The sequence below is a fragment of the Oncorhynchus mykiss genome, chromosome 2 (genome assembly GCF_013265735.2).
Source record: "Oncorhynchus mykiss isolate Arlee chromosome 2, USDA_OmykA_1.1, whole genome shotgun sequence".
Classification (NCBI taxonomy): domain Eukaryota; kingdom Metazoa; phylum Chordata; class Actinopteri; order Salmoniformes; family Salmonidae; genus Oncorhynchus; species Oncorhynchus mykiss.
Window position 1 is genome coordinate 77,751,091 of NC_048566.1, and position 24,184 is coordinate 77,775,274.

Genomic DNA, 24,184 nt, shown 5'->3' on the forward strand with positions numbered 1-24,184 from the left:
GTTTGTCTGCCAGAGACTTGAGACTGGGAATGAGGTTCACCTTCAAGCAGGACAATGACCCTAAGCATACTGCTAAAGTAACACTTGCGTGGTTTAAGGGAAAACATTAGATGTCTTGGAATGGCCTAGTCAAAGCCCAGACAATACAATTGAGAATCTGTGGTATGACTTAAAGGCTGTTGTACACAAGCGGAACCCATTCCCCTTGAAGGAGCTAGAGCAATTTTGCCTTGAAGAATGGGCAAAAATCCCAGTGGCTAGATGTGCCAAGCTTATAGAGACATACCCCAAGAGATTTGCAGCTGTAATTGCTGCAAAAGGTGGTTCTACAAAGTATTGACTTTGGGGGGGGGGGTGAATAGTTATGCATGCTCAAGTTCTGTTTTTTTGTCTTATCTTGTTTGTTTCACAATAAATATTTTGCATCGCCAAAGTGGTAGGCATGTTGTGTAAATCTCATGATACAAACACCCTATTGTAAGGCAACAAAATAAGTAAAATGCCAGGGGGGTGAATACTTTCACAAGCCAATGTAGTTCTGTACAAAACAGTTACTGATAATACTTGGGACGGAATATAAAAATACTTGCTTGATATGTTTTCCAGTTTCTTGAAATACTTTGCAAATGCAACTTATTTCTAAATGTGAACTGAAATGGTCTTAATTCCTTTTACATTTTAGTAGAGCAGTTTACAGTAGTGAGTGCATACATTTTCATGCTGGTCCCCGGTGGGAATCACGCTCTACCAACTGAGCCATATCATCACAAACCACTTTGTCTCAATGTTTTTGCCCATGTTACAGAAATCTATATCGGTCCGTTAATACTAGTAAAGCCCCACAACTTTTGTGAAAAAAATGTTTCTTACTATTTATTAAACACTCAGCACCCCTACTTCCCACAACTATGTACAGTTGAAGTCAGAAGTTTACATACACCTTAGCCAAATACATTTAAACTCAGTTTTTCACAATTACTGACATTTAATTATAGTAAAACTTCCCTGTCTTAGGTCAGTTAGGATCACCACTTTATTTTAAGGATGTGAAATGCCAGAATAATAGTAGAGAGTGATTTATTTCAGCTTTTATTTATTTCATCACATTCCCAGTGGGTCAGAAGTTTACATACACTCAATTAGTATTTGGTAGCATTGCCTTTAAATGGTTTAACTTGGGTCAAATGTTTTGGGTAGCCTTCCACAAGCTTCCCACAATAAGTTGGGTGAATTTTGTCCCATTCCTCCTGACAGAGCTGATGTAACGGAGTCAGGTTTGTAGGCCTCCTTGCTCGCACACACTTTTTCAGTTCTGCCAACAAATGCTATGGGATTGAGGTCAGGGCTTTGTGATGGCCACTCCAATACCTTGTCTTTGTTGTCCTTAAGCCATTTTGCCACAACTTTGGAAGTATGCTTGGGGTCATAGTCCATTTGAACGACCCATTTGCGACCAAGCTTTAACTGATGTCTTGAGATGTTGATTCAATATATCCACATAATTTTCCTTCCTCATGATCTTGAAAAACATGTTTTCATGACTCCAACATAAGTGTATGTAAACTTCCGACTGCCTCTTGGCCTTAAATGCTTCAATAAAAATGAAAAAAAACAAGAGTAGTGTGCGGATTTCTCTTTTCTTTAAAGTCAATCCATGGAAGGCATCTCTCTAACACACACATTTAAGATTGACAGCAATATTAAAATAGGATTGTTAATGTCCTTGGTGAATGAAAACATTGCCATTATTAAACAAAATTGTTACATTACATTCCAGGCTTGTCTTTGCATGGGCTTGGCATATGAGTTAAACAGCATCATTGGTTTGTACAATGCAGTACATGACTTGACTAACATAGATTTTACTGTGGATATGTACAGTCGCCTGAGATCCTGTGGATTGTATTAAGCAACATAAAATCCATCCTTACTAACATAAATCAGATGAGAGGTATCCAAGGACCCAATATAATATAGAATAACAAATCTAAATTAAAAAAAGTGTACTCCCATAACTATCTTTACACGAATCCTCTACTTAAAAACATAACTCATCCCATTGCTTCTAGGGGAACAAAAATATGGATTCAATACATTTTTGTTTTCTCAAATAGTATCTTGCAAACTGAATTCACAATAGGTAAGGTGTTCACAATAAGGTTCAGAACCCTAAAAAGCTCAGGATCATCACAGTGGTCCTAGTCTCTAGTCATCCATCTGTCTATCGCCTCAGCTCACACTTTGTACTTCTCCTTTGCGTTCTCGTTCAGTATACAGATGTGCTGCACAGAGCAAAAACACATGGTAAAGTGTAAAAAGAATACACCAACAGCAGACTTGATTAAACTGACCCCCCATACATACATTGAGTGTACAAAACATTAGGAACAAGTGTTCTTTCCATGTCAGACTGACCAGGTGAAAGCAACCATCCCTTATTGATGTCACTTGTTCTCCTTCAAATCAGTGTAGGTGAAGGGGACAAGGCAGGGTAAAGAAGGATTTTCAAGCCTTGAGACATGGATTGTGTATGTGCCATTCAGAGGGTGAATGGGCAAGACAAAAGTAGGTGTCAGGTGCACCAGTTTGAGTTTGTCAAGAACTGCAATGCTGATGGTTTTTTCACACTCAACAGTTTCCTGTGTGTATCAAGAATGGTCCACCACCCAAAGGACATCCAGCCAACTTGACAACTGTGGGAAGCATTGGAGTCAACACGAGTCAGCATCCCTGTGGAACGCTTTCGACACCTTGTAGAGTCGATGCCCCGACGAATTGAGGCTGTTCTGATGGAAAAAGGGAGTCCAACTCAATATTAGGAAAGTGTTCCTAATGTTTTGTACACTCAGTGTACATCTTTCACTAGGTTTTGACATGCTGAATCTCAGATAGAAAATATAACTGAATATCAGGATCATCTCCAATGCAGCAAACTTACACTGAGATCTCTGAAGTACTCATTGTAGTCCAGGGCATATCCCACCAGAAACAAATCTGGCACCTCAAACCCGATGTCTGACCAAATACAGAGACGGACATCATTTACTGCACAATACAATACTAAGCTACATGTAAGTTAGACATCTTGCTGTGTAGTATTAAGTTAGCAGTATCAAAAGATCTTATGGGATGAGTTTTGCATTAGCATTTCATAACATTAACACAGATAAAGTATGTTTCTCTTTTCCATCTCTGGAGGTTATCTAGTTGACTCCTGTTGTCTGTGACTGGGGTTGACCCTTTAGCTTCAAGGGTCACAGAGCAGGTCAAAGGTAAACAGCTGTCCTTGCAAAACCATCTTAGAAAGCTTATCCAACTCTGACTTAAAGGAATGACATACATCACTAACCATGTGTGTGTAGAATACTAGTACCAGAGTACCATGTTGACCTACACATTCAAAGTCGATCGTTAAATATGCATATTAATTCCATGCGAAAAATATAACTATTATACGTGGTCATCCTGCCAAAGACTCTTTCTAGTACAGCAGTGTATCAACGGTGGGAAGGCATGCACAACACACACAAAACACGGCAGAACTCACAGTCTGGTCTGTATCCTGAGCTCCTTGGTGTTCTCTTGACCAGAAGGCTGAAATGACAATGCATACAAGCACAAAACTGAATAGGATCTCTATGCAAACCATGCTCTTAATGGCATGCATTGCTCTCAATGACATGGTCTTCAACAATCTCAATGACACAGCAAACAATATAATCCACTCAATGGCCTTGCATTGTTCAATAACATAGCATAGCTATAATGCGCTCAACACAGCCGTCTACAACCTAAACTAGCGTCAAATAGTCCCTTCCATAGCAGAGGGATATCCCATCCCTCCACAGTTCAATTAACAGTATGGTACATAGATTAACTCTTAATCTGATCCAGTCACATAACATCTCTAAATCAGTGCTTAAGGGGAGAGTGCGCATTACAATAGATAGAGTACGGTCATTAATATTGCTGTCTAGATAAAAAAAAATCCACTAATTGGTCTACTGACCAATCACATCAGATATTGTCACATTAGATCTTTTTTTAGAGCTGATCCAATTGGTCAAAAGACCAATTAGTGAAAAAAAGATATCCGAATTTGGACCCCTGTGTAAATGCAGTCAAAGAGTGACATTCTGAGCTGAACCACTTCTCTGTCTAAATCAGGGCTACACAGCACTTATAGGGACTGTTCAGTAAGCACAATATGGGAGAAAAAAAAAAGTACTGTGTGCTTAATACATTGGTTCTCACCTGACGACTTTGACCATCTTTGGATTGCATTCACTCAGCAGTGATAGCAGTGTCTCCATAGTCCTCCCAGTCTCCACAATGTCCTAAACACGTCAGCAGGACAGATACCGTTGCATAAGGGGCTTCAATTTAAGGAGTGCAAGGAAGTCCAACAACAATTCAAGGGAAGCAATGCAATATTAATGTGGACAACTATAGCGATGGTACAACCCACTTCTTTTAGGGTACACCCATTAGTGAATGTGATTTGCACCCTGGTCATACAGCTATAGTCCATGAGAGAGCTAGTGTGCGCCACACATTTATGTACAGCAGTTTTAACATTTACAGAGACTGAATTTTCAGATTATGTGCTAAAAAGACAGGGAATTGGTCTTACCTCAACTATCAAAACATTCTGCAAAGGAAATTAGAAGACAATTGATCACATATACAGTGGGGCAAAAAAGTATTTAGTCAGCCACCAATTGTGCAAGTTCTCCCACTTAAAAAGATGGGAGAGGCCTGTACTTTATCATAGGTACACTTCAACTATGACAGACAAAATGAGAAAAAAAAATCCAGAAAATCACATTGTAGGATTTTTAATGAATTTATTTGAAAATTATGGTGGAAAATAAGTATTTGGCCACCTACAAACAAGCAAGATTTCTGGCTCTCACAGACCTGTAACAACTTGTTTAAGAGGCTCCTCTGTCCTCCACGCGTTACCTGTATTAATGGCACCTGTTTGAACTTGTTATCAGTATAAAAGACACCTGTCCACAACCTCAAACAGTCACACTCCAAACTCCACTATGGCCAAGACCAAAGTGCTGTCAAAGGACACCAGAAACAAAATTGTAGACCTGCACCAGGCTGGGAAGACTGAATCTGCAATAGGTAAGCAGCTTGGTTTGAAGAAATCAACTGTGGGAGCAATTATTAGGAAATGGAAGACATACAAGACCACTGATAATCTCCCTCGATCTGGGGCTCCACGCAAGATCTCACCCCGTGGGGTCAAAATGATCACAAGAACAGCGAGTAAAAATCCCAGAACCACACGGGGGGACCTAGTGAATGACCTGCAGAGAGCTGGGACCAAAGTAACAAAGCCTACCATCAGCAAGGGCATTAAAGATGAAACGTGGCTGGGTCTTTCAGCATGACAATGATCCCAAACACACTGCCCGGGCAACGAAGGAGTGGCTTCGTAAGAAGCATTTCAAGGTCCTGGAGTGGCCTAGCCAGTCTCCAGATCTCAACCCCTTAGAAAATCTTTGGAAGGAGTTGAAAGTCTGTGTTGCCCAGCAACAGCCCCAAAACATCACTGCTCTAGAGGAGATCTGCATGGAGGAATGGGCCAAAATACCAGCAACAGTGTGTGAAAACCTGGTGAAGACTTACAGAAAACATTTGACCCCTTTCATTGCCAACAAAGGGTATATAACAAAGTATTGAGATAAACTTTTGTTATTGACCAAATACTTATTTTCCACCATAATTTGCAAATAAATTCATAAAAAATCCTACAATGTGATTTTCTGGATTTTTTTTCTCATTTTGTCTGTCATAGTTGAAGCGTACCTATGATGAAAATTACAGGCCTCATCTTTTTAAGTGGGAGAACTTGCACAATTGGTGGCTGACTAAATACTTTTTTTGCCCCACTGTGTGTGTGTGTATATTAAACAAAAAACAGCACCTCATTGGTTAAATAATTAATATTTGTATTTTATCTGTGGTTATGTCAAGCAATCAAATCTCACCTTCCCGGTTAGAGTTGAGAGCTCGTCCCCTCCAATAACTTTGACAATGTTTGTAGACTGGTCATTCTGGGGACAATACACACATATCAGTAAAACTACACATCTCACCCAGGAAGAGGGTGATGGTCTACTCTAAATAATCATAAGGTCATCTAGTAATACATTAAAAGATATAACCGTGTTGGCCAATGGAAGTGTTATCTGCTCATGCATCAGCTGAGAGTCTAGTAGCAGATCACATTGTGATTTAGCCAACCCTTGTGTCATGTTTGTTGTCATGACAGACAACAGATAAGAGGGGTTGGCTAAACAAACTGATCTGAGACCAGGCTAAACACACACAGCGAGAGACAGAATAAGCAACAGCTGCATTGCTTACATATAAAGATTGCCATCTTTCTTACACAATTGGAGGCTATTGAAGGAGAGTGAGAGAAACGTGGAGTGGTTCACTCACGCAATAGCTCTTTAGCCTAATGAAATCCACAGTCAACGGGACAGACTTATCGCTGTTCTGATTTAGGGCCTTGATGTAGTCCAGCAGGTCGGCAAAGAATGTATAACCTCCTTTGAGAACACACAGTGCTACTATATGGTGTCCCCCCATGTCCCGGACTATATCACGAGCCAGGCGCTCAGTCCTAGAGAGAGACAGAAGGAAAGAAGGATAAAAGGAGAGAAGGATAAAAAAAAAGAGAGGGAGAGAGGGCGATACAATGGCATGGGACCTGAAATTTCTGGGCAGGCCCATCAATCAATCTTCAGATGGTCTGTGATCTGGTCAGTCAGAACATCATGGTTTAAGGCTAGTATTGGCAATGTGTGGAAAACTGGCTGAAAAGTTGCTGACTGGGTCAAATCAAATTATCTGTCTGGAGTCCTACTAGTCATAACAGGGTTTAACATGGCATTCTACAACAGGGTATCCGACTAACAGTGTGTTTCATTCATAAGGCTGCTGCTTGCCCTCTCCCTATCTGCAATGCAAATTGATGATGGCTATACACCATTACAACAAAACAAAAAAAAAAATCACTGCTGGTTTAGATGCCTAACAATGATTTGTCTAACAAATATGTCAGTGATCCAACAAAATACCTTAGCAACCACGGTGTAAATTAAGGAAACAATGGAGGCATAGAGGAATTTGTACAAAATTAAGAGTTCTGATTTATTCCACAAGGGAATAGGAAAATGTGCAATTATGTTATGGTACAGTAGCCTACCCAATCCCCAAGAGTGCCAGTCCAGTGGTGATGTTTGACTTACCTGTCCATGATCAGTCCATGGGGGATGATAACCTGGTCTAAATCCTCCTCATAGTGTTTGGGGACACAGAAGAGGTCCAACTTATACCCCTTCTCATCATCGGGTATCTGAAGGAGCAAAGAGATAACACATTTAGGAAATGGCACATAAATGTGCAATTGAGGTGACCAAAAGTCTTAGCAAACTGAAGCTCCACACACACAGACACGAGCCAGGAGCCCTGGCAACGTTTAAGATTGCTTTAAACCACCTGTTTGTGGGTGAGACAGAGATAGGGTGCAGACCCGCTTTTAAGACTCCATAGCCTACTTGGTCTGACTAGCTGCGTGAATTCTGAAATTATGTCATCTGACAACGGAGTAAAAACCCAGTGATTAATCACGTCCCGCAACTCTGATGTCATTATGAAACCACACTCCGACACAACTCAGAAACGTCCATTCTGCAGATTACCATTCACCCCAGAGCAAGACGAGTGGTCTGACTGACATTACAAATATAACATAGGGACAGCGTACACCTTACCTGGATATAGGCCATATCACCGCTCTTGCTGTTCACGCCTCACTAGAGTGATATTTGAAGAGTCATGCTCTGATCAATAGGGAATAAGAATGCTATTTAGCTTGGTGGGTGGTGGGTCTCTCGCGCTCGCTCTTCCTCGCCTACTGCCTACTTTACCGTGGGCGAAAGCTTACATACGATACTCCAACCTTGCTCTCCCTCCCCTGGGGGTTTTAAACCCTGACGTCACAATCCATTTTACCGACCAAATTCTGATTTATCTGACATGAACATTTGATAAAATCCTACGGCTGTATTCCTTGTTGCATACCATAGATTGTATGGTACAATTTTCGAATTAGCTACTGACGTTAGTGTGAAAATAATTTAAGCCTATTAGCAGTTTGTCGTACAAAAAAAAACATACCTACCGTTATTTTACTGTATGTTAGAATATAAATCTACACATCCAAATTTACCAGAAACGCATCTTCGCCATACTAACCTAGTGCTGCGTCATGACAAGGATGATAGTAATAAACGCAGAGGCGTCAACCACATTGTAGTTACTCCACAATACTAACCTAAATAACAGTGAAAAATGAAGCTTGTACAGAAATATGCATCCTGTTTGCAATAAGGAACTAAAGTAAAACTACAAAAATGTGGCAAAGAAATTAACTTATTTTTGACCTGAATACAAAGCGTTATATTTGGGGCAAATCAAACAAATCACTGAATACCACTTCATTTTTTTCAAGCATGGTGGTGACTGCATCACGATATGGGTATGCTTGTCATCGGCAAGGAGTTTTTTAGGATGAAAATAAACAGAATAGAGCTAAGCACAGGAAAAATCATAGAGGAAAACCTGCTTTCCAACAGACACTGGGAGACAAATTCACATTTCAGCAGGACAATAACCTAAAACACAAGGCCAAATCTACATTGGAGTTGCTTACCAAGACGACATTGAATGTTCCTGAGTGACTTAGTTACAGTGACATAAATCGACTTGAAAAACTATGGCAAGACTTGAAAATTGCTGTCTAGCAAAGATCAACAATCAACTTGACAGAGCTTGAAGAATATTTAAAAGAATGTGCAAATATTGTACAATCCAGGTGTGAAAAGTTCTTAGACTTACCCAGAAATACTCACAGCTGTAATCGCTGCCAAAGGTGATTCTAACATGTATTGACTCAGGTGTGATACTTCTGTATTTTTTATTTTTTTAATGTCATTACGGGCAAAATTCCCAATCTGGCCCTCATACCATCATGGTCACCTAATCATCCCCAGTTTACAATTGGCTCATTCATCCCCCCACCTCTCCCCTGTAACTATTCCCTAGGCCATTGCTGTAAATGAGAATGTGTTCTCAGTCAACTTACTTGGTAAAACAAGGGTAAAATATAAATTTAAAAAATTGGGTATTGTGTGTAGATGGGTGAGGGGGAAAAATATATATTTTGAATTCAGGCTGTAACACAAAATGTGGAATAAGTCAAGGGGTATGAATACTTTCTGAAGGCACTTCAGGAACTATTAGTTCCTTGGCTGTAAAGGTTGTGTCATCAAGTAACCCAGTATAGATCCTTTATCAATAATCTGTCTACAGTTAATCCAAATGGAAAAATAAACTTCAAACCACTCTTCACTTGGTATCGCCTGTGTTGTGAGAGAGATTCATAATATGCAGTCCATTACCAGACTTGAATGCATCTTCCCAACAAATGTCAGGCGAGGCTTCATAACCTCACAATTCTCCTCCCTGTGTTTCTATGACATGAAATATCATACAGTACAACAAAATACACCCAAACAAAGGCAAGGGACAAAAGAAAAGATTTGCAACTTAGAAACTTAACGAAAATGATTTAATATGACCCTACTTTAATGAAGTGATACAGAAACTGAAGGTTTCTTTCACTACACACACACAACACCAGGGTCACATTCGGGAAGGGGCAATTTACTGAAAGTTGTAGATAGAAATACCAGAATAGAGCTGACCTGACTCTTCACATGTCAAAAAGGCATGTCTGTTCTACAATATGGATTTCTATCTGAGGTTCTGTAACGTGTGCCCTACTAAACGCAGCCCAGATGGTGCAGAACCAACATGTTCTCATTGTAGAGAACATCCAACACACATAACCATCCTGTCACCCTCAGCACTATAGTTATTCAGTGCCAGTTATGACAAAGGGCAAGTCTCAAATGACACCACACCCCCATATAGAGCACTACTTTTAGCTAGACCCATATACAGACGACTGTGGCTCAGGCCAAAAGTAGTGCACTATCCAGGGGAATAGGGTATGACAAAGACGAACACCAATAGTGCACACTCATTTCTTCTTTTTCTCATCTTTCCTAGACGAGGTGTCGCCTTTCTCCTTCTCTTCCTTCTTCTCCTTGTCTTCCTTCTTCTCCTTCTTGCCCTCTTCCTTCTCCTGTCCCTCCTTCCTCTCAGCGTCACGGTTGGAGATCTTGTTGTTGATGAGGTTGTGGAGAGCCACCACTGAGCGGATGAGGGATGCCAGGTAGACCACTAGCATCTGGTCATTGGTCTTCAGGTAGAAGGCCTTTGTGAACTCCTGCAGGGAGAAGTGGCAGGATTAGGGCATTGTGTATAATGATTAACTAAACAGTGAAAATCTGGTGGAAAAAGCCAGACTATCTGTTCATTGTAATGAAGTAGTAGATCATACCAGGTGAATTTATTTGATTTGAGAAGGAAAATGAATCTGTGTACTCCTTCAAAATAAAAAAGCTAATATTGATTACCATGCCAGCCACTCCCTGCCCCTTTCTCCCACAGAACCCAGCCTACTCACACACATTACCCCATCCCCACACCATCCCCATCCTAAACCTACACCCCAGCTTACCAGAAGGTTGACATCAGGAAGCAGGTTGAAGATGTCCTGTAGGTGGTAGATGATTTGGTGGTTGATGGGCAACTTGCCTGCAGCCACTCTCTCCAGGTAAGACCTGATGTCCAGCAGCTTGGAGTTGAGCCCCTTTAGGCCATGTACCTGGTTAGTGATACGCTGTGACAGAGTACCAACTGTTGTGTCCTTGATGTCTCTGTAGACGGAAGAAAATAGGGTAGAATATATCAAGTTTAGTCGACATTAGTGCAAGTCTGTTCGGTGTGGTGTTAAGCATGAAACTGTAGAAATAATTGAAAATCCATGAAATGTTTGGTGTCTGCGTAGTCCAGTTAAAAAATGATGTGTACCTGAGAAGGTGCTCCACGCCCACCTCTTCTGCCTCCTCGGCTCCAATCTCACTGGTCACATGTTCAAATGTTTTGGAGGTCGGGGTGCCGTCCTGGAAGAGTGAAGAAACAAGAACCCTTTTAGAGTAAAAGTCTTCCTTCCTTTCACAATGATCAATTGTATGCCCAGTCCAAAATCTGCCCACAGCTCCTATGGTTGGCTGGTCCAGGGTTTGAATTATTTTGTAATTTAGTCTCAAACAAGTCTATGCTCCACTTACGTCATGTATTTCCTCCACCGAGAAGTAGGCTTCTGTAGGCAGGCCCAGGTCCTTAGGCTTTACATCAATGATCACTAATACCTGAGGGGGAAAGTGCCATACAAACAGTCAATGTTCACTTAATTATCTGCTGCATTATCAATACAATTTCATCCTTTCAACAGGAGAGGAGACATATTTCTTACCGATATTTAGGTATTAATGTGGAATATTTACTGGGTGGAAAGCACTTACTGAATTGGTGCAGTATTGCTTGATGAGTTCATTGATGGCAATATCATTCTTATGTAGTTTAGGACCTGTGTGATACCAGCCCACTATCCTCTCTCTGGCTGGAGAGAAGAGAAGGAAAAGGTTTAAGAATCTCATAGCCACACTATGTAGAAGTTGATGAGACTGAATGTATATAGTTCAAATGTAATAATCTATAGTGTGTGTGTGTGGTCTCACCATTGACTTTCTTGAACATGTTGTACATATTCTCCAAGTAGTCATGGTCCAGGAACCACACTGAATCATCCTTGTCATCCTCATCAAAAGGCACTGGCGAAAAACACACAATCAACATTGGATCCAACAACAGGCTTAGCTATATAGCTAAACGTTTAGTGATCATAATTATTATTTGAGTTCTCTCACAAATATGATAAAGATGGTATAAACTAGTCACAAACACGTTATTTTAGTACATGGGAGGAGAATAACTCACCTGCAAAGCTGTTGGACACATCAAGGACTTTCTTATGCCAAGAGCCGAGGAGGACACCCACTACTCGCTTTTGGTTGCCTACTTTCCCTATTCTGTCAAAAGAGAACATTTACACAATCAATATCATAGGATGTCTTAGTGGAAATCAAACAAAAACTTAAGACACGCTCCATGAGCTTAATCACAAAAAAATTGTAACATATAGTACGAATTGGATTCGTAACATATATGAATTGCACATTTAAAAAAAAAAGATATATATATAGCAGGACGTAACATAAGAAATGGATGACATAGTACACAATATGATGACGTAGTACACAAAAAACTGGGACCACTTTTTGCTCATGAGTACCACTTTAAAAACTACTGGCTGAAATTATACAAAAGTTTAAGAGTGCATCTCTAAGAAAGTTAACATAACTAGTTAATTAGCTCAGTGGTTCCCAAACGGCAGGGGGAACTCAGTCCGGCTTTCAACTTACTCATAAAAATTGTAATAGTAGAATGACCAAGGTACAATTTCGAAATTGGGTAGTGCATCATCAGTTTCTCCTCTTGTCATGTAAGTCATTGCATACCTCAGAGGTATTTATAACTTGTCAGAAATGTCCAGATCAACTAGCTCATGTCAGCAAACGTTCTTTAGCAAGTTTTTTTTTTAGCCCATAGATGTTGTTGCATTGATTGAGTCACTCAACTATCACATGAATACACATTAGACATGGCAAAATATATAGAATTGCAAGAAAATGTGTTATGAAACCGCAAAAGGTTCTCTGCATCCCATGACAAAATGTGTAGAATTTCAGGAAATAAACTTTAAATCTGCTAAATGTCGTCCCCCCCTGAATAAGCCAACTACAATACTTTATCCCTAGCTAACTACTCTGATCCATAATGATGCGGTGGCTAAATTCTTCCATAATTAGTGAATGTTGCTAGCTATTTGCCTGTTATTGCAATTTACCAGCCAAAATAAACTAACTAGATATACTACTGTCATTGCTAACAAATGCACAGCTTCAAATGGGTTTCTGACTCAGCAGGTTAGCTATGCCTGGCTGCAACATCATCATCTCGTACAAAAGTGGCAAGCTAGCAGAAGTAGCGAATGGATGTGATTTTCAAACATATATTATTAATTACATACCTATTAAAATGATCCACCACGCTGAGCAACACAAGTGGATGGACAACAACATTTTCTACCGCTAACTCCGGCATTTTTGAAGCAGTGTTTGAGGATGCTAGCTGCTTAGCTAGCTACTTCCTGTCGAATTGTTTCTTCTTCTTCTTCGGTGGGGATTATCGGAAGTTGGCATCCAACGTCATGGTGCATTACCACCACCTACGGAACTGGAGTGTGGGCCAGAGACGGGTAGAAACTAAATCATACCTGCCAGCCTCGTTGCTCTTAAAAAATATAACAAAATATTTGAGACTATAACTAATGACGTTCTACTCAATATACTATTTAAACTAATTTCCTGTATCCCCTTCTCCCTCATACTTGATCTCAGCCTCTCACTTTCCCTCTCATACTGCCCACACTGTAGCAATACATGCTCCACGGTCTCTGTTTCCTTGCAAATAATCACACTTTCCTGTTGGATGCTTTCCTATCACATTTAAAGTCTTATTCAACCATCTGTGTCCCACCCTTAATCTTGTAAAAATAGCCTCCTCTTTTCTGTCCCTTCCTCTTGTCCTCCCCTCCCGACTTCCCTCTGTAATTGAAATAAATGCCTGCCCTTAGTATCTCTATTCCATTGCTCCTGCCATCTCTGCACCATCACTGTCCATATCAGGCCTTTTGCCTCTGCCTTGCTCATTGAAACTACAACATTAACATCCCCACTACTAAGTTCTTGTTTAGCCAGTACATCAACTGCATCATTCCCCTCCACCTCCACATGGGCTGGGACCCCAAGTAAATCTTATCTGTATACCATCTGTCTAATCCTGATATGGGTTTGTAGCACCTCATAAAGCAGGTTTTGTCTGCTACGTGACCTGAAGGACTGGAGACTCATCAACACTGCACATGAATCAGAGCAAATAACTACTCTGTCTGGCTAGACTTCCTCCTCCCACTGCAAGGCCAACAGTATGGCCATCAACTCCCCTGTATATACAGCCATATGATCTATAATAAGTTTCCTGACTGCCACCCTACATTCCTGCACTACAAATGCTGACCCAGTACATCCTGTCCTTGGATCTTTTGAATCATCTGTGTAAATGGCCACAAATTCCTGATACACAGTATCCAGACGTCTCTTAAACAAATCAGATGGATTAACACTCTCCCTATCTTTCTGTAGTCTCTCCAACACTTCTAGATCAACTACTGGAGGCGGGAATAGTTACCTTTGGACTAAACTCCCTGCCATACAGTCCCATCTCATTCGCTTGGGTATTACCCAACCAAAGCTTGTGTTTTGTCTTTGCTCATGTTCCCAGCATGCCTGTCAAATCCCTTTCGCAGGATGAGACACCCCATGTCCCTGTAGGTTGAACCAATAATTATTTGCCAGCTGCTGTCTCCTAATCTGCATATCCCCCATCTACACCTGTAGTGCAGCCACTGGGCAGGTCCGAAGTGCCCCACTACATATTCTGAGTCCTTGCCCCTGTTTGACATCTAGCCTTTCCAATGGGGGTCCGGGCTGCCGAACCATAAGCTATACGGACATTTTGTTTAACAACAGGAAAAAAGGAAAACATTTAATCTCCTTTATAGCACAAATAATAGTATAGCATTGACATTATTGTTAACAGCATTAAAAGTAATGATTACTAGATAGTTATTATGGCAACAACAGTAATACAAATAACAAAACATTATTTATAATGCTACTATTAATAATAATAGTAATAACAATATGAATCATACCATTTTTATTATAATTATAATTAAAACACTTTTAAATCCAATATTTAATTAGCCCATTCATATTGCACAATGTTCAGTAGGTTTTTCATATTGGACATATACAGTATATGTCTGACCCTATCCTGTGTATGTGGCAATAACACATCAAAGTATTATTATTTGTATACATTTCTTTGCACCGTACACAATTTCCTGTACAGTACATTGTGTCGCAGTAAAAGGGGGTCCATTCTACTCAGGAGCACCTCTAGTTTCCAAATCCAGAGAGTTTACAACCCAAGGAGCCTGGCTGCTCATTCTGCGGCCATTAAAGAGTGGCTTATCAGCTTAATTCACTGGTGTGGCACACCCCCACAGCCCACAAGCATTATGACGTGTTCATATGGGATTCTCCAAAGTCAAGACAATCCTTGTCCGACAGGGAAAGTTATTTTGAGTTTAAAATGTACATATAGGGGAATTTTATAAGGAAAAAGGTTTGTTTTGGGAATTTTCAAAATACTTTCAATATTATTTACTTCCATGTCAGCTCTATGCCTGGAAATGCGCTTATCTGAAGCAAATTATCACAATTTCAAAGGAACGCAGTCTGGCTTTGAACTTACTCTTGAAGTTGTAATAGTGGAATGCACAAGGTGCAATTTCGAAATTGGATAGTGCATCATCAGTTTTCCTCTTGTCATGTAAGTCATTGCAGACCTTAGAGAGCTATTTATAACTTGTCAGAAACGTCCAGATCAACTAGCCAATGTCAGCTAACGGTTTTTAGCTAGGTTTTTTAGCCCATGGATTTTGTTGTAAGAGGTTTAGGAGAGAGGGCTAAAGCTTATTTCCCACAAGTCTACACATTTTGTCATGGGGTGTAGAGAACGTTTTGCAGTTATAAAGCTAATTTTCTGGCAATTCTATACATTTTGCCATGTCTAATGTGTATTCATGTGATATTTGGGTCAGGGCCGGTTATTGCCACTCTGTCGCCCTAGGTGAGACCAAAAAATGCCAATGATTGGTTCAGATTTGGTCTGGACCAGACCAACAATCAATGTCCGTGGACATTGAAATCAAAGCCTGTCTGCGTCTCACCAAATATGAACCAAACATATGATTGGTTCAGATTTGGTCGAGACCAGATCAAACACCAATGTCGGTGAATGTGGAATTCAAGGCTGGTCCAGACTGCACCAAAATAGAAATCCAAAAGGCTTCGGAGTCAGTCCGTGGTTACTGAGCAGCCTACAGTGTTGTCGGGAATTAAATTGTATGGATGCCTATTTATGTGGTAAGCCTACCGTTTGTAAAACACCAACAACAAAAAAGGTGTCCGGTCCAGACAGGACCAAAAAAAGCTTTCCAAACGACATTGGCTTGTGCTTACTGATATGTAGCCTACCATGTCTGCCTGCAATGGAATTTTATGAATGCTCATCCATGTTGTAGGTCCACCATTTGTAAAACAGACCATTGCATTGGCTTTATTAGTCCTGATTCCTGTGACTAATCAACTTGGCTATCTAATAAGCTCTGAATATCAGCTACCCAAAAGTAGCTACCCACTATGCATTCGGGCAGGTAGCATTCTCCTGGCATCCGTCAAGCTCAGATTTTTCCATTGGACTGCTAGATGGTGAAGCGTGATCCATCACTCCAGAGAAGGCGTTTCACTGCTTCAGAGTCCAATGGCGGTGAGCTTTACACCACTCCAGCCGACACTTGGCATTGCACATGGTGATCTTAGGCTTTTGTGCGGCTGCTCGGCCATGGAAACCCATTTCATGATGCTCCCGACGAACAGTTCTTGTGCTGAAGTTGCTTCCAGAGGCAGTTTGGAACTTGGTAGTGAGTGTTGCAACGGAGGACAGACTATTTGTTACGCGCTACGCAATTCAGCACTCGGCGGTCCTGTTCTATGAGCTTGTGTGGCCTAACACTTTGCAGCTGGTCAGAAATTTGTTGGAAAGGTGGCATCATATGACGGTGCCACATTGAAAGTCACTGAGATCTTCAGTAAGGCCATTCTACTGCCAATGTTTGTCTATGATTACATTGCTGTGTGCACGATTTTATACACCTGTCAGCAAGGGGTGTGGCTGAGATAGCAGAATACATTAATTTGAAGGGGTGTCCATATACTTTTGTATATATATAGTGTATTTTCTTTTTCGCTATGATCAGCTTGTCAAAAATGGACAGATACAAACTTAAAACCACTGATCATGACACCCGGGTGAAACTCCTGGGCAGTTGTGATTGTCCATTCCTTCTTGTCCATTTTACTTTGACCTGTCCTGTTTTTAGGATATGTTTGTCAACATGACAGCAAATGTTTTATTTGATTGGGTTCCATTTAGGTTAAGCTCGGAGAAACCTGCATGGTATAAACAGTGTCCATCTCATTACATTGTCATACATTTTATCTCCAGCCTGTAGGCTACATAAAATGCCACATACTCTTTCGACCATATCCTATATCTGCTACATGATTTATGTTAGAGCACCACAGCAATAACTCTCTCCAACAGCACCCTGGAGAGGTGGGCTGGAAATGGACAAGCAAAATATTTTGCACCCCTGCCTTTGACAAAGTGGGCACTGCTTATCACAGGGTTGCATCAGCGATCACCTAAAAAGCCCATATGCCACTGGTTGAAATTGTTACTGTTTTTGTGCAGTATTATGTGAGGTTTCATGTCGTCATTCTCCCGCCGAAGGTGGCTGCCTAATTCTGCCTAATGAGTGGTCAGGCCGTGATTTGTGTAGATCAAACATTACAACAAAATTGATTGGCTAAAAAACAAGAGGGTTGTGAACAGTGCTTGTGCCAGCCCCACCTGTTTTGAGCCCCACCTGTTTAATAAAAATAAAAAATATATATTATTATGATTATTATTTGAATTAGATTTTTTGTCTGTTTTGCATGTTATTTTGGTATTAATAAATGTTAAACAATTTAAAAGGCACTTGCACATCTGAGCAATCTAATTTGCAGGTGCATGGCAACAATTGAACAAGATGAAGGATAAAGGAAACCGCACACTGCTCTTGATAGTATCACTGATCTTTAATATGGCCTTCGTCAGAGCTTCTGTGATTTAAAAAAAAAATTGCCCCCTTATGTAGACCTAGCCCCACCCACATCCGTTCTACACATCGAATGGGGTTGAAGGCAAGGGGAAAACAAATAAGTGCTACCAAATACATCAATATGCATTTCATAAATATTACAAAAGTGTATAAATAAGACGTATGAAACACGTCTGTAAAATCACAATGAGAACATATCAAGTTTACATTAGTCATTGGGTACATCATACGAAAAACAGAGAAATCTTAAATAGGCACATAATTCATGTTCAAATTCACAACATAACATACATAGGCATTTCATCATTAAGTCCTTTATGAAATAATGTCTGGAGAGTGAAAATCCCAAAACATTCCCTTCTACTCAGAGTATTATTAATATCACATCCCCTGTCTGATATCTTAGCTTTCTCTATGCCACAAAATCTAAAGGTAGAAATATCATGCTTCATTCAGGTCATTGAAATGTATTGCGACTGGATAATCCCTGTCGTTTCTCCTGATTGAACTTTTGTGTTCACTAATTCTTTGTTTGAGAGAACGAGAGGTTTTACCGAGGTAGCATAGCCCACATGGACATTTAATAATGTAAATAACATGGGTGGTGGAACACGTGTAATTTATTTGGAACCGTTTTCCTGTGTGTGGGTGGCAGAAATATTCACACTTTATCATATTGTTGCACTGTGCGCATCCTCTGCATTTATAGCTACCATTTGGTAGAGGGCGTAAAAGGGCCTGGCGGATTGTCTTCTCCTATACACAATAAGTGGTGGATTTTTTAATTCAGCCGGCAAAGCTGGGTCCGATGATAAAATATGCCAGTGTTTCTTGACCACACCTCCCACTTTACGCGAGTTCAAAGTATATGTAGTTGTGAACATTACGGAGTGTTCTTTAGCTTTAGCGGGTCTTTTTTGTAACAGTTCATCTCGTGTTTTTTCCAATGCCAAATTAAGAGCTTCATCCACACATTGTGGCGAATAGCCTCTTCTTGGAAACCTAATGCGCATCTCCGCTGCTTTTTCTAGATAATTCTCTGTAGAGTGACATATACGGCGCAGTCTGAAAAATTGGCTTCTTGCAAGTCCTCTTTTTAATGGCTCAGGATGGAAGCTGTCTCCCTGCAATAGAGTATTTCTGTCCGTTTCTTTTCTATACAGAGTTGTAAACAGGGTTACATTTGATTTCTCAATCAACATATAGAGGTAATGAACACGTTGAGTGTCACGTTCAATAGTGAATTTAAGATTTGGGTCAATGTCATTGAGTAATGCCATAAAATCTGACAGCTCTTTATCAGTTCCTTCCCATATGCAAAAAATGCCGTCAATATATCGATACCACTTCAGGACTTTATTCAAAAATGGATTGTTAACAAAACGTTCTTCAAAAAGACCCACATAAAGGTTAGCGTAGCTCGGAGCGAATGTGGAGCCCATCGATGTTCCATTCGTTTGGATTCATCATATTCATCATCAAACCTAAAATAGTTATATGTCAAAACATATTCCGCCAGCTCTAAAATGAAGTTTGTTGGTGGATATTCATTAGTATCTCTGTCTCTCAAATAGTGTGCTAGTGCTGCCAGCCCCCCCACATGGGGAATGCTGGTATACAGACTCTCGACATCTAATGTGACCAAAATACAGTCTTCTTTTAAACCCGTTATTGGTGAGATCTTGTTTATGAAGTCTATAGAGTCTTTTACATATGATGGCAGTGCTTGCATGAGATTTAATAAAAGAGTCTACAAAGTTCGACAATGGTTCTAGCATTGAGCCTATTCCTGCAACCACTGGTCTGCCTGAATTAGTTGCCTCGTTGTGTTTTAAGTTTGTGTAATTTCGGTAAAATGTACAAGCATGGACGTATGGCACATTTGCAACAAAGATATTCATATTCCGGTTTTGAGATGAGGTGGTTTAATAGGGCTCCAGATTAGAGCATATGTCCATTTGGAACACCTGTGTGGGATCAACACTCAGTTTTCTATAGAAACGTTCATTACTGAGTAGTCTCTGAATTTCTTCTTTATATTTATCATAGTCTAAAACAACCACAGCACCCCCCTTGTCTGCAGCTATTAATACATGTCACATATCAGTTTGTAAACAATGCTTTCTTGAGGAAGGCAGCTCCAAAATGCAGGTGTTTCAGGCTAGCTCAATGCTTTCTGTGGTGGTGGGGCAGCCAGCGGAAAATACGGAGTTTAGGGGTTGGTAATGTTCACTAATTGTGCTGTGACTGGCTCAGTGTTCTGTCACTCATGGGACACTAGGTCACCGCAAAATCTACAGGGAGAGCTCGAAAATTCAAAGCCCATTGCACCCAGTTACATAAGAAGTGCCCATCCAAGAATGTTCAAGGTCATTGACCACAGATAAAATCAAATCACATTATATCTATCGTAGAGTTGATTGGACATATCTTCAAAATCTTAGCTAGCAAGCTAGAAATCATCATGAATCAAGCTGACAATCTACCGGCAAATCCTTTTAAATCCTTGTCATATGAAGATAAATAATGAAGAGAAATTATAGATAAAAATGTATCGGTGCTCATCGGCTATTGGACATAAACATTACACAACAAGTTGGAAATCGTTAATTCAACAATGAGTGGTTTGGAAGGAATCAGTGGCTAACTGCAATCACTAGCCTGCTATTCAGTGGAGTGGGTGTGTGGTCCAAGTCTGGGTTTAAGGGTCTCTTTTCCAAGCTTGAAATGATAAATATTCAACATTGGCCATGCTGTCAATCCAGCATGACTTCTGCTGCGTTCAAAACAACTGGAAACTCAGAACTGGGAAATCTCAGACTTCATTGAGTTCAAGACAACTGGGAACTCTGGAAAAAAAAGCTCAGATTGGGAAATTACGCTTTGAACGGTCTTCCAACTCGGAATTGCAAGTCGGGGACTTGAGCCTCTTTCTAGAGCTCCGACCTGAAGATCACTGACGTCATGAGTTCCAAGTTGTCTTGAAAGCACCATGAATCCAGAGAATGCCAGACTTTGATGGCAAAATCTGACCACAAAATTTGCCCATGAAAGACTACCTACTACTACCTTCCTGTTCAAGTGAGCTCAGCACAATACGGTAAGTGCAACAATTTCTTGTAAGCTGCTGCATAACTGATGTAATATGTCAGGGAGATATGTATACTGTAGCTAAGAAAGTAATACTAAGTGTATGTTGTGTAGTAAGCTGTTAGTAGCTCATGTGCCTCCCCCTAATAATTTGGTCCCTTTTACCCTCATAACTTAGCCTACTGTTCTGACTTGGTGGTGCACATGTAGCCTATAGCCTGTTTTAGAGAAATGTCATCATCGAATATTGTAAAGCTTTCATTGTCTGCTTATATGCCCCCTTTATTTATCGTACGGTTCTGACTTGGTGGTGCACATGTAGCCTATAGCCTGTTTTAGAGAAATGTCTTCATCGAATATTGTAAAGCTTTCATTGTCTGCTTATATGCCCCCTTTATTTATCGTACAGTTCTGACTTGGTGTAGAGAATTCTGTAAGAACGGCCCATGTTCTGAATTCTGTCGCTGTACACTTCAAAAGTGCTGAACAAATAGTTATACTGACTACGTCCGTCCCAGCTCGCTCATTAATGTCTTAATCGAAATGACGGATTGCCTCTTATCCGCTCGTCGTCCGGTTATGCCATAGTTTGTACATCTCAATTGTCAGTAGAAACATCAAGTAAGTCAGCCACATCAGCTATGTTTTTTAAAAAGGCAATAAATGAGGCTGAATGAACTGTTTCGCTGCCAGACAAGGCCCTGCTGATAGCAAGGAGTAGCAGAAAGGTGTTGGGATTGCTGTTGGGATTCTGTTGTTGGGACAGGTCTATGTAGGCCCTAACAGTTTGAAGGGCACCGTTTGTCACCGTTATAGTGCAATTCATGTATTGTTTAGTGTTGTGTTGTGTAGTGGCTTTGCTGGCATGCATACATTTTTTTTTTGGGGGGGGGGGTTTGCCCCACCAAGATTCCCATGCTAAAATTGCCACTGCCATAAGGATCCCTTATTCATGTCCTCTTATTACACTATATATAATAAGGATCCCTTATTTCATATAGTGCAACAAGACCACCCATTGTCTGTAAAGTTCTCTACTTTGATAGATTTTAACAAACAATGTTGGAATAATCATGGTCACAAGTCACAACCATGGACTCTAAACCCCATCTGCCTGATAGATTAAAATAAAATATGAATTTCGGTTAAAATATATTACATTTAATTAGGTTTTAGAGTCATAAAGCAATAGGGGAAAAGCTAGATTGCTACTGTGTACTGTACATTATTTATTTATTTATTTATTTAGCTCCTTTGCACCCCATTATTTTTATTTCTACATTGCACATTTTTCCACTGCAAATCTACCATTCCAGTGTTTTACTTGCTATATTGTATCTACTTTGCCACCATGGCCTTTTTTTTGCCTTTACCTCCATTATCTCACCTCATTTGCTCACATAGTATATATACTTGTTTCTACTGTATTATTGACTGTATGTTTGTTTTACTCCATGAGTAACTCTGTGTTGTTGTATGTGTCGAACTGCTTTGCTTTATCTTGGCCAGGTCGCAATTGTAAATGAGAACTTGTTCTCAACTTGCCTACCTGGTTAAATAAAGGTGAAAAAAAATAATAATAATAAAACATCACCTGAATGAATAAGAAAAAAAAATGTCTAAACGCTGTAAAACATAAACTCTGGCATATTGTTGTCTAACATCAACTTTATTGGGGATTTTCAAATGAATAATCCCCAAAGTAGAAAGAGGAAGAAGGTAAGCGCTACTAAGGTACACAATAGTACATTTTGGTAGCTAGAAGGTGCTCTTTGGTAAAAGGGGTAAATTGGTCATCAAATAGAAAGGAGGACCAAGGCACTCTTCATATAATTGATTAAAATGCCTTTATTAGTATGGCATGTTCAATAGAAACAAAGTTTTTTAAAACCGACGCGTTTCGGCTGCATGACCTTCATCAGGGAGTCATTTCCCATGTTTGTATTGAACTTTTATTTTTTAGAGGCAAAAATATATCTGTTTTGAGTATCTGTTGTCAACTCTGTCAGTGGCTTGTCAACTCTGCCACTGATGTCTAACCCCATTATTCAAAAAAATATATTGTCATCACTTTTCCGCAACATGTGCTTAAACAATTGAAGTATTTTCTGTGCTAGGCCTAAGGCATAATGTTTGCTTAATAATTTTATGTTCTAAATCTGGAAAAAGCATATCAAAATGCTAACGAAATTAGCCCTGGAACATTTAATAGTGCTATAAAACAAAACAAAAGGAAGTTTCAAGATTTGTATTAGATATTTGAATAATCTAATGTTAGAATTGAACAATCAAGGCCTTTAAACACTCACTGACTCAAATCTCCAGCCACTTTAATAATGGAAAAATGGATGTAAAAAAATGTATCACTAGCCACTTTAAACAATGCCACTTAATATAATGTTTACATACCCTACATTACTCATCTCATATGTATATACTGTACTCTATATCATCTACTGCATCTTACCATCTTTATGTAATAGATGTATCACTAGCCACTTTAAACAATGTCATTTTTATATGTTTACATACCCTACATTACTCATCTCATATGTATATACTGTACTCGATACCATCTACTGCATTTTACCATCTTTATGTAATAGATGTATCACTAGACACTTTAAACAATGCCACTTAATATAATGTTTACATACCCTACATTACTCTTCTCATATGTATATACTGTACTCGATACCATCTACTGCATCTTGCCTTTCTGTACCATCACTCATTCATATATCTTTATGTACATATTCTTCATCCCTTTACACTTGTGTGTATAGTGTAGTTGTTGTGAAATTGTTAGGTTAGATTACTCGTTGGTTATTACTGCATTGTCGGAATTAGAAGCACAAGCATTTCACTACACTCGCATTAACATATGCTAACGTCAGTTATGGCAAATAAAATTGGATTTGATTTGATAGTAAAAATGAAATGCCTTTTCTGGTGTCTGACAGAGTTGACATAAATCCAGTTAGTTGCATTTTATTTAAAAAAATACACATTAAAAATTGGTTGTTTGGTTACATGGTGTGATAGCTGATACTTTGGTCTATCAAAATATATATTTCACATTTTGTTCATATTAAGGCAAATATTGTGGAGAAAAAG

At 39.7% G+C, this 24,184-nt stretch overlaps 2 protein-coding genes across 4 annotated transcripts; both read right to left on the bottom strand.

Annotated features, from left to right (window-relative positions):
• Window positions 1-1,448: 1,448 nt before the first annotated feature.
• Window positions 1,449-8,198, bottom strand: LOC110496739 (hypoxanthine-guanine phosphoribosyltransferase). 3 transcript variants are annotated; one of them, XM_036956041.1, is made up of 9 exons: window positions 7,525-7,758; window positions 7,275-7,381; window positions 6,463-6,646; window positions 6,006-6,071; window positions 4,634-4,651; window positions 4,255-4,337; window positions 3,548-3,594; window positions 2,939-3,015; window positions 1,449-2,282 (listed from the first exon to the last, which is right to left on the bottom strand). In XM_036956041.1, the coding sequence occupies exons 1-9, from the start codon at window positions 7,675-7,677 to the stop codon at window positions 2,235-2,237; spliced, it is 783 nt and encodes a 260-aa protein (XP_036811936.1). In that variant the 5' UTR covers window positions 7,678-7,758; the 3' UTR covers window positions 1,449-2,234. The 3 variants fall into 3 exon arrangements, with proteins under 3 accessions (XP_036811936.1, XP_036811940.1, XP_021428452.1); XM_021572777.2 differs by lacking the exon at window positions 7,525-7,758 and adding an exon at window positions 7,800-8,198 and having other exon boundaries at window positions 2,128-2,282; XM_036956045.1 differs by lacking the exon at window positions 4,634-4,651 and having other exon boundaries at window positions 7,525-7,765.
• Window positions 8,199-9,636: 1,438 nt separating this feature from the next.
• On the bottom strand, window positions 9,637-13,313 carry LOC110496728 (26S proteasome non-ATPase regulatory subunit 7). The gene is made up of 8 exons (XM_021572768.2): window positions 13,151-13,313; window positions 11,998-12,089; window positions 11,739-11,831; window positions 11,523-11,620; window positions 11,289-11,369; window positions 11,029-11,120; window positions 10,676-10,874; window positions 9,637-10,381 (listed from the first exon to the last, which is right to left on the bottom strand). Exons 1-8 carry the CDS (start codon window positions 13,222-13,224, stop codon window positions 10,133-10,135), a joined length of 978 nt encoding a protein of 325 aa, XP_021428443.1. The 5' UTR covers window positions 13,225-13,313; the 3' UTR covers window positions 9,637-10,132.
• Window positions 13,314-24,184: the final 10,871 nt, after the last annotated feature.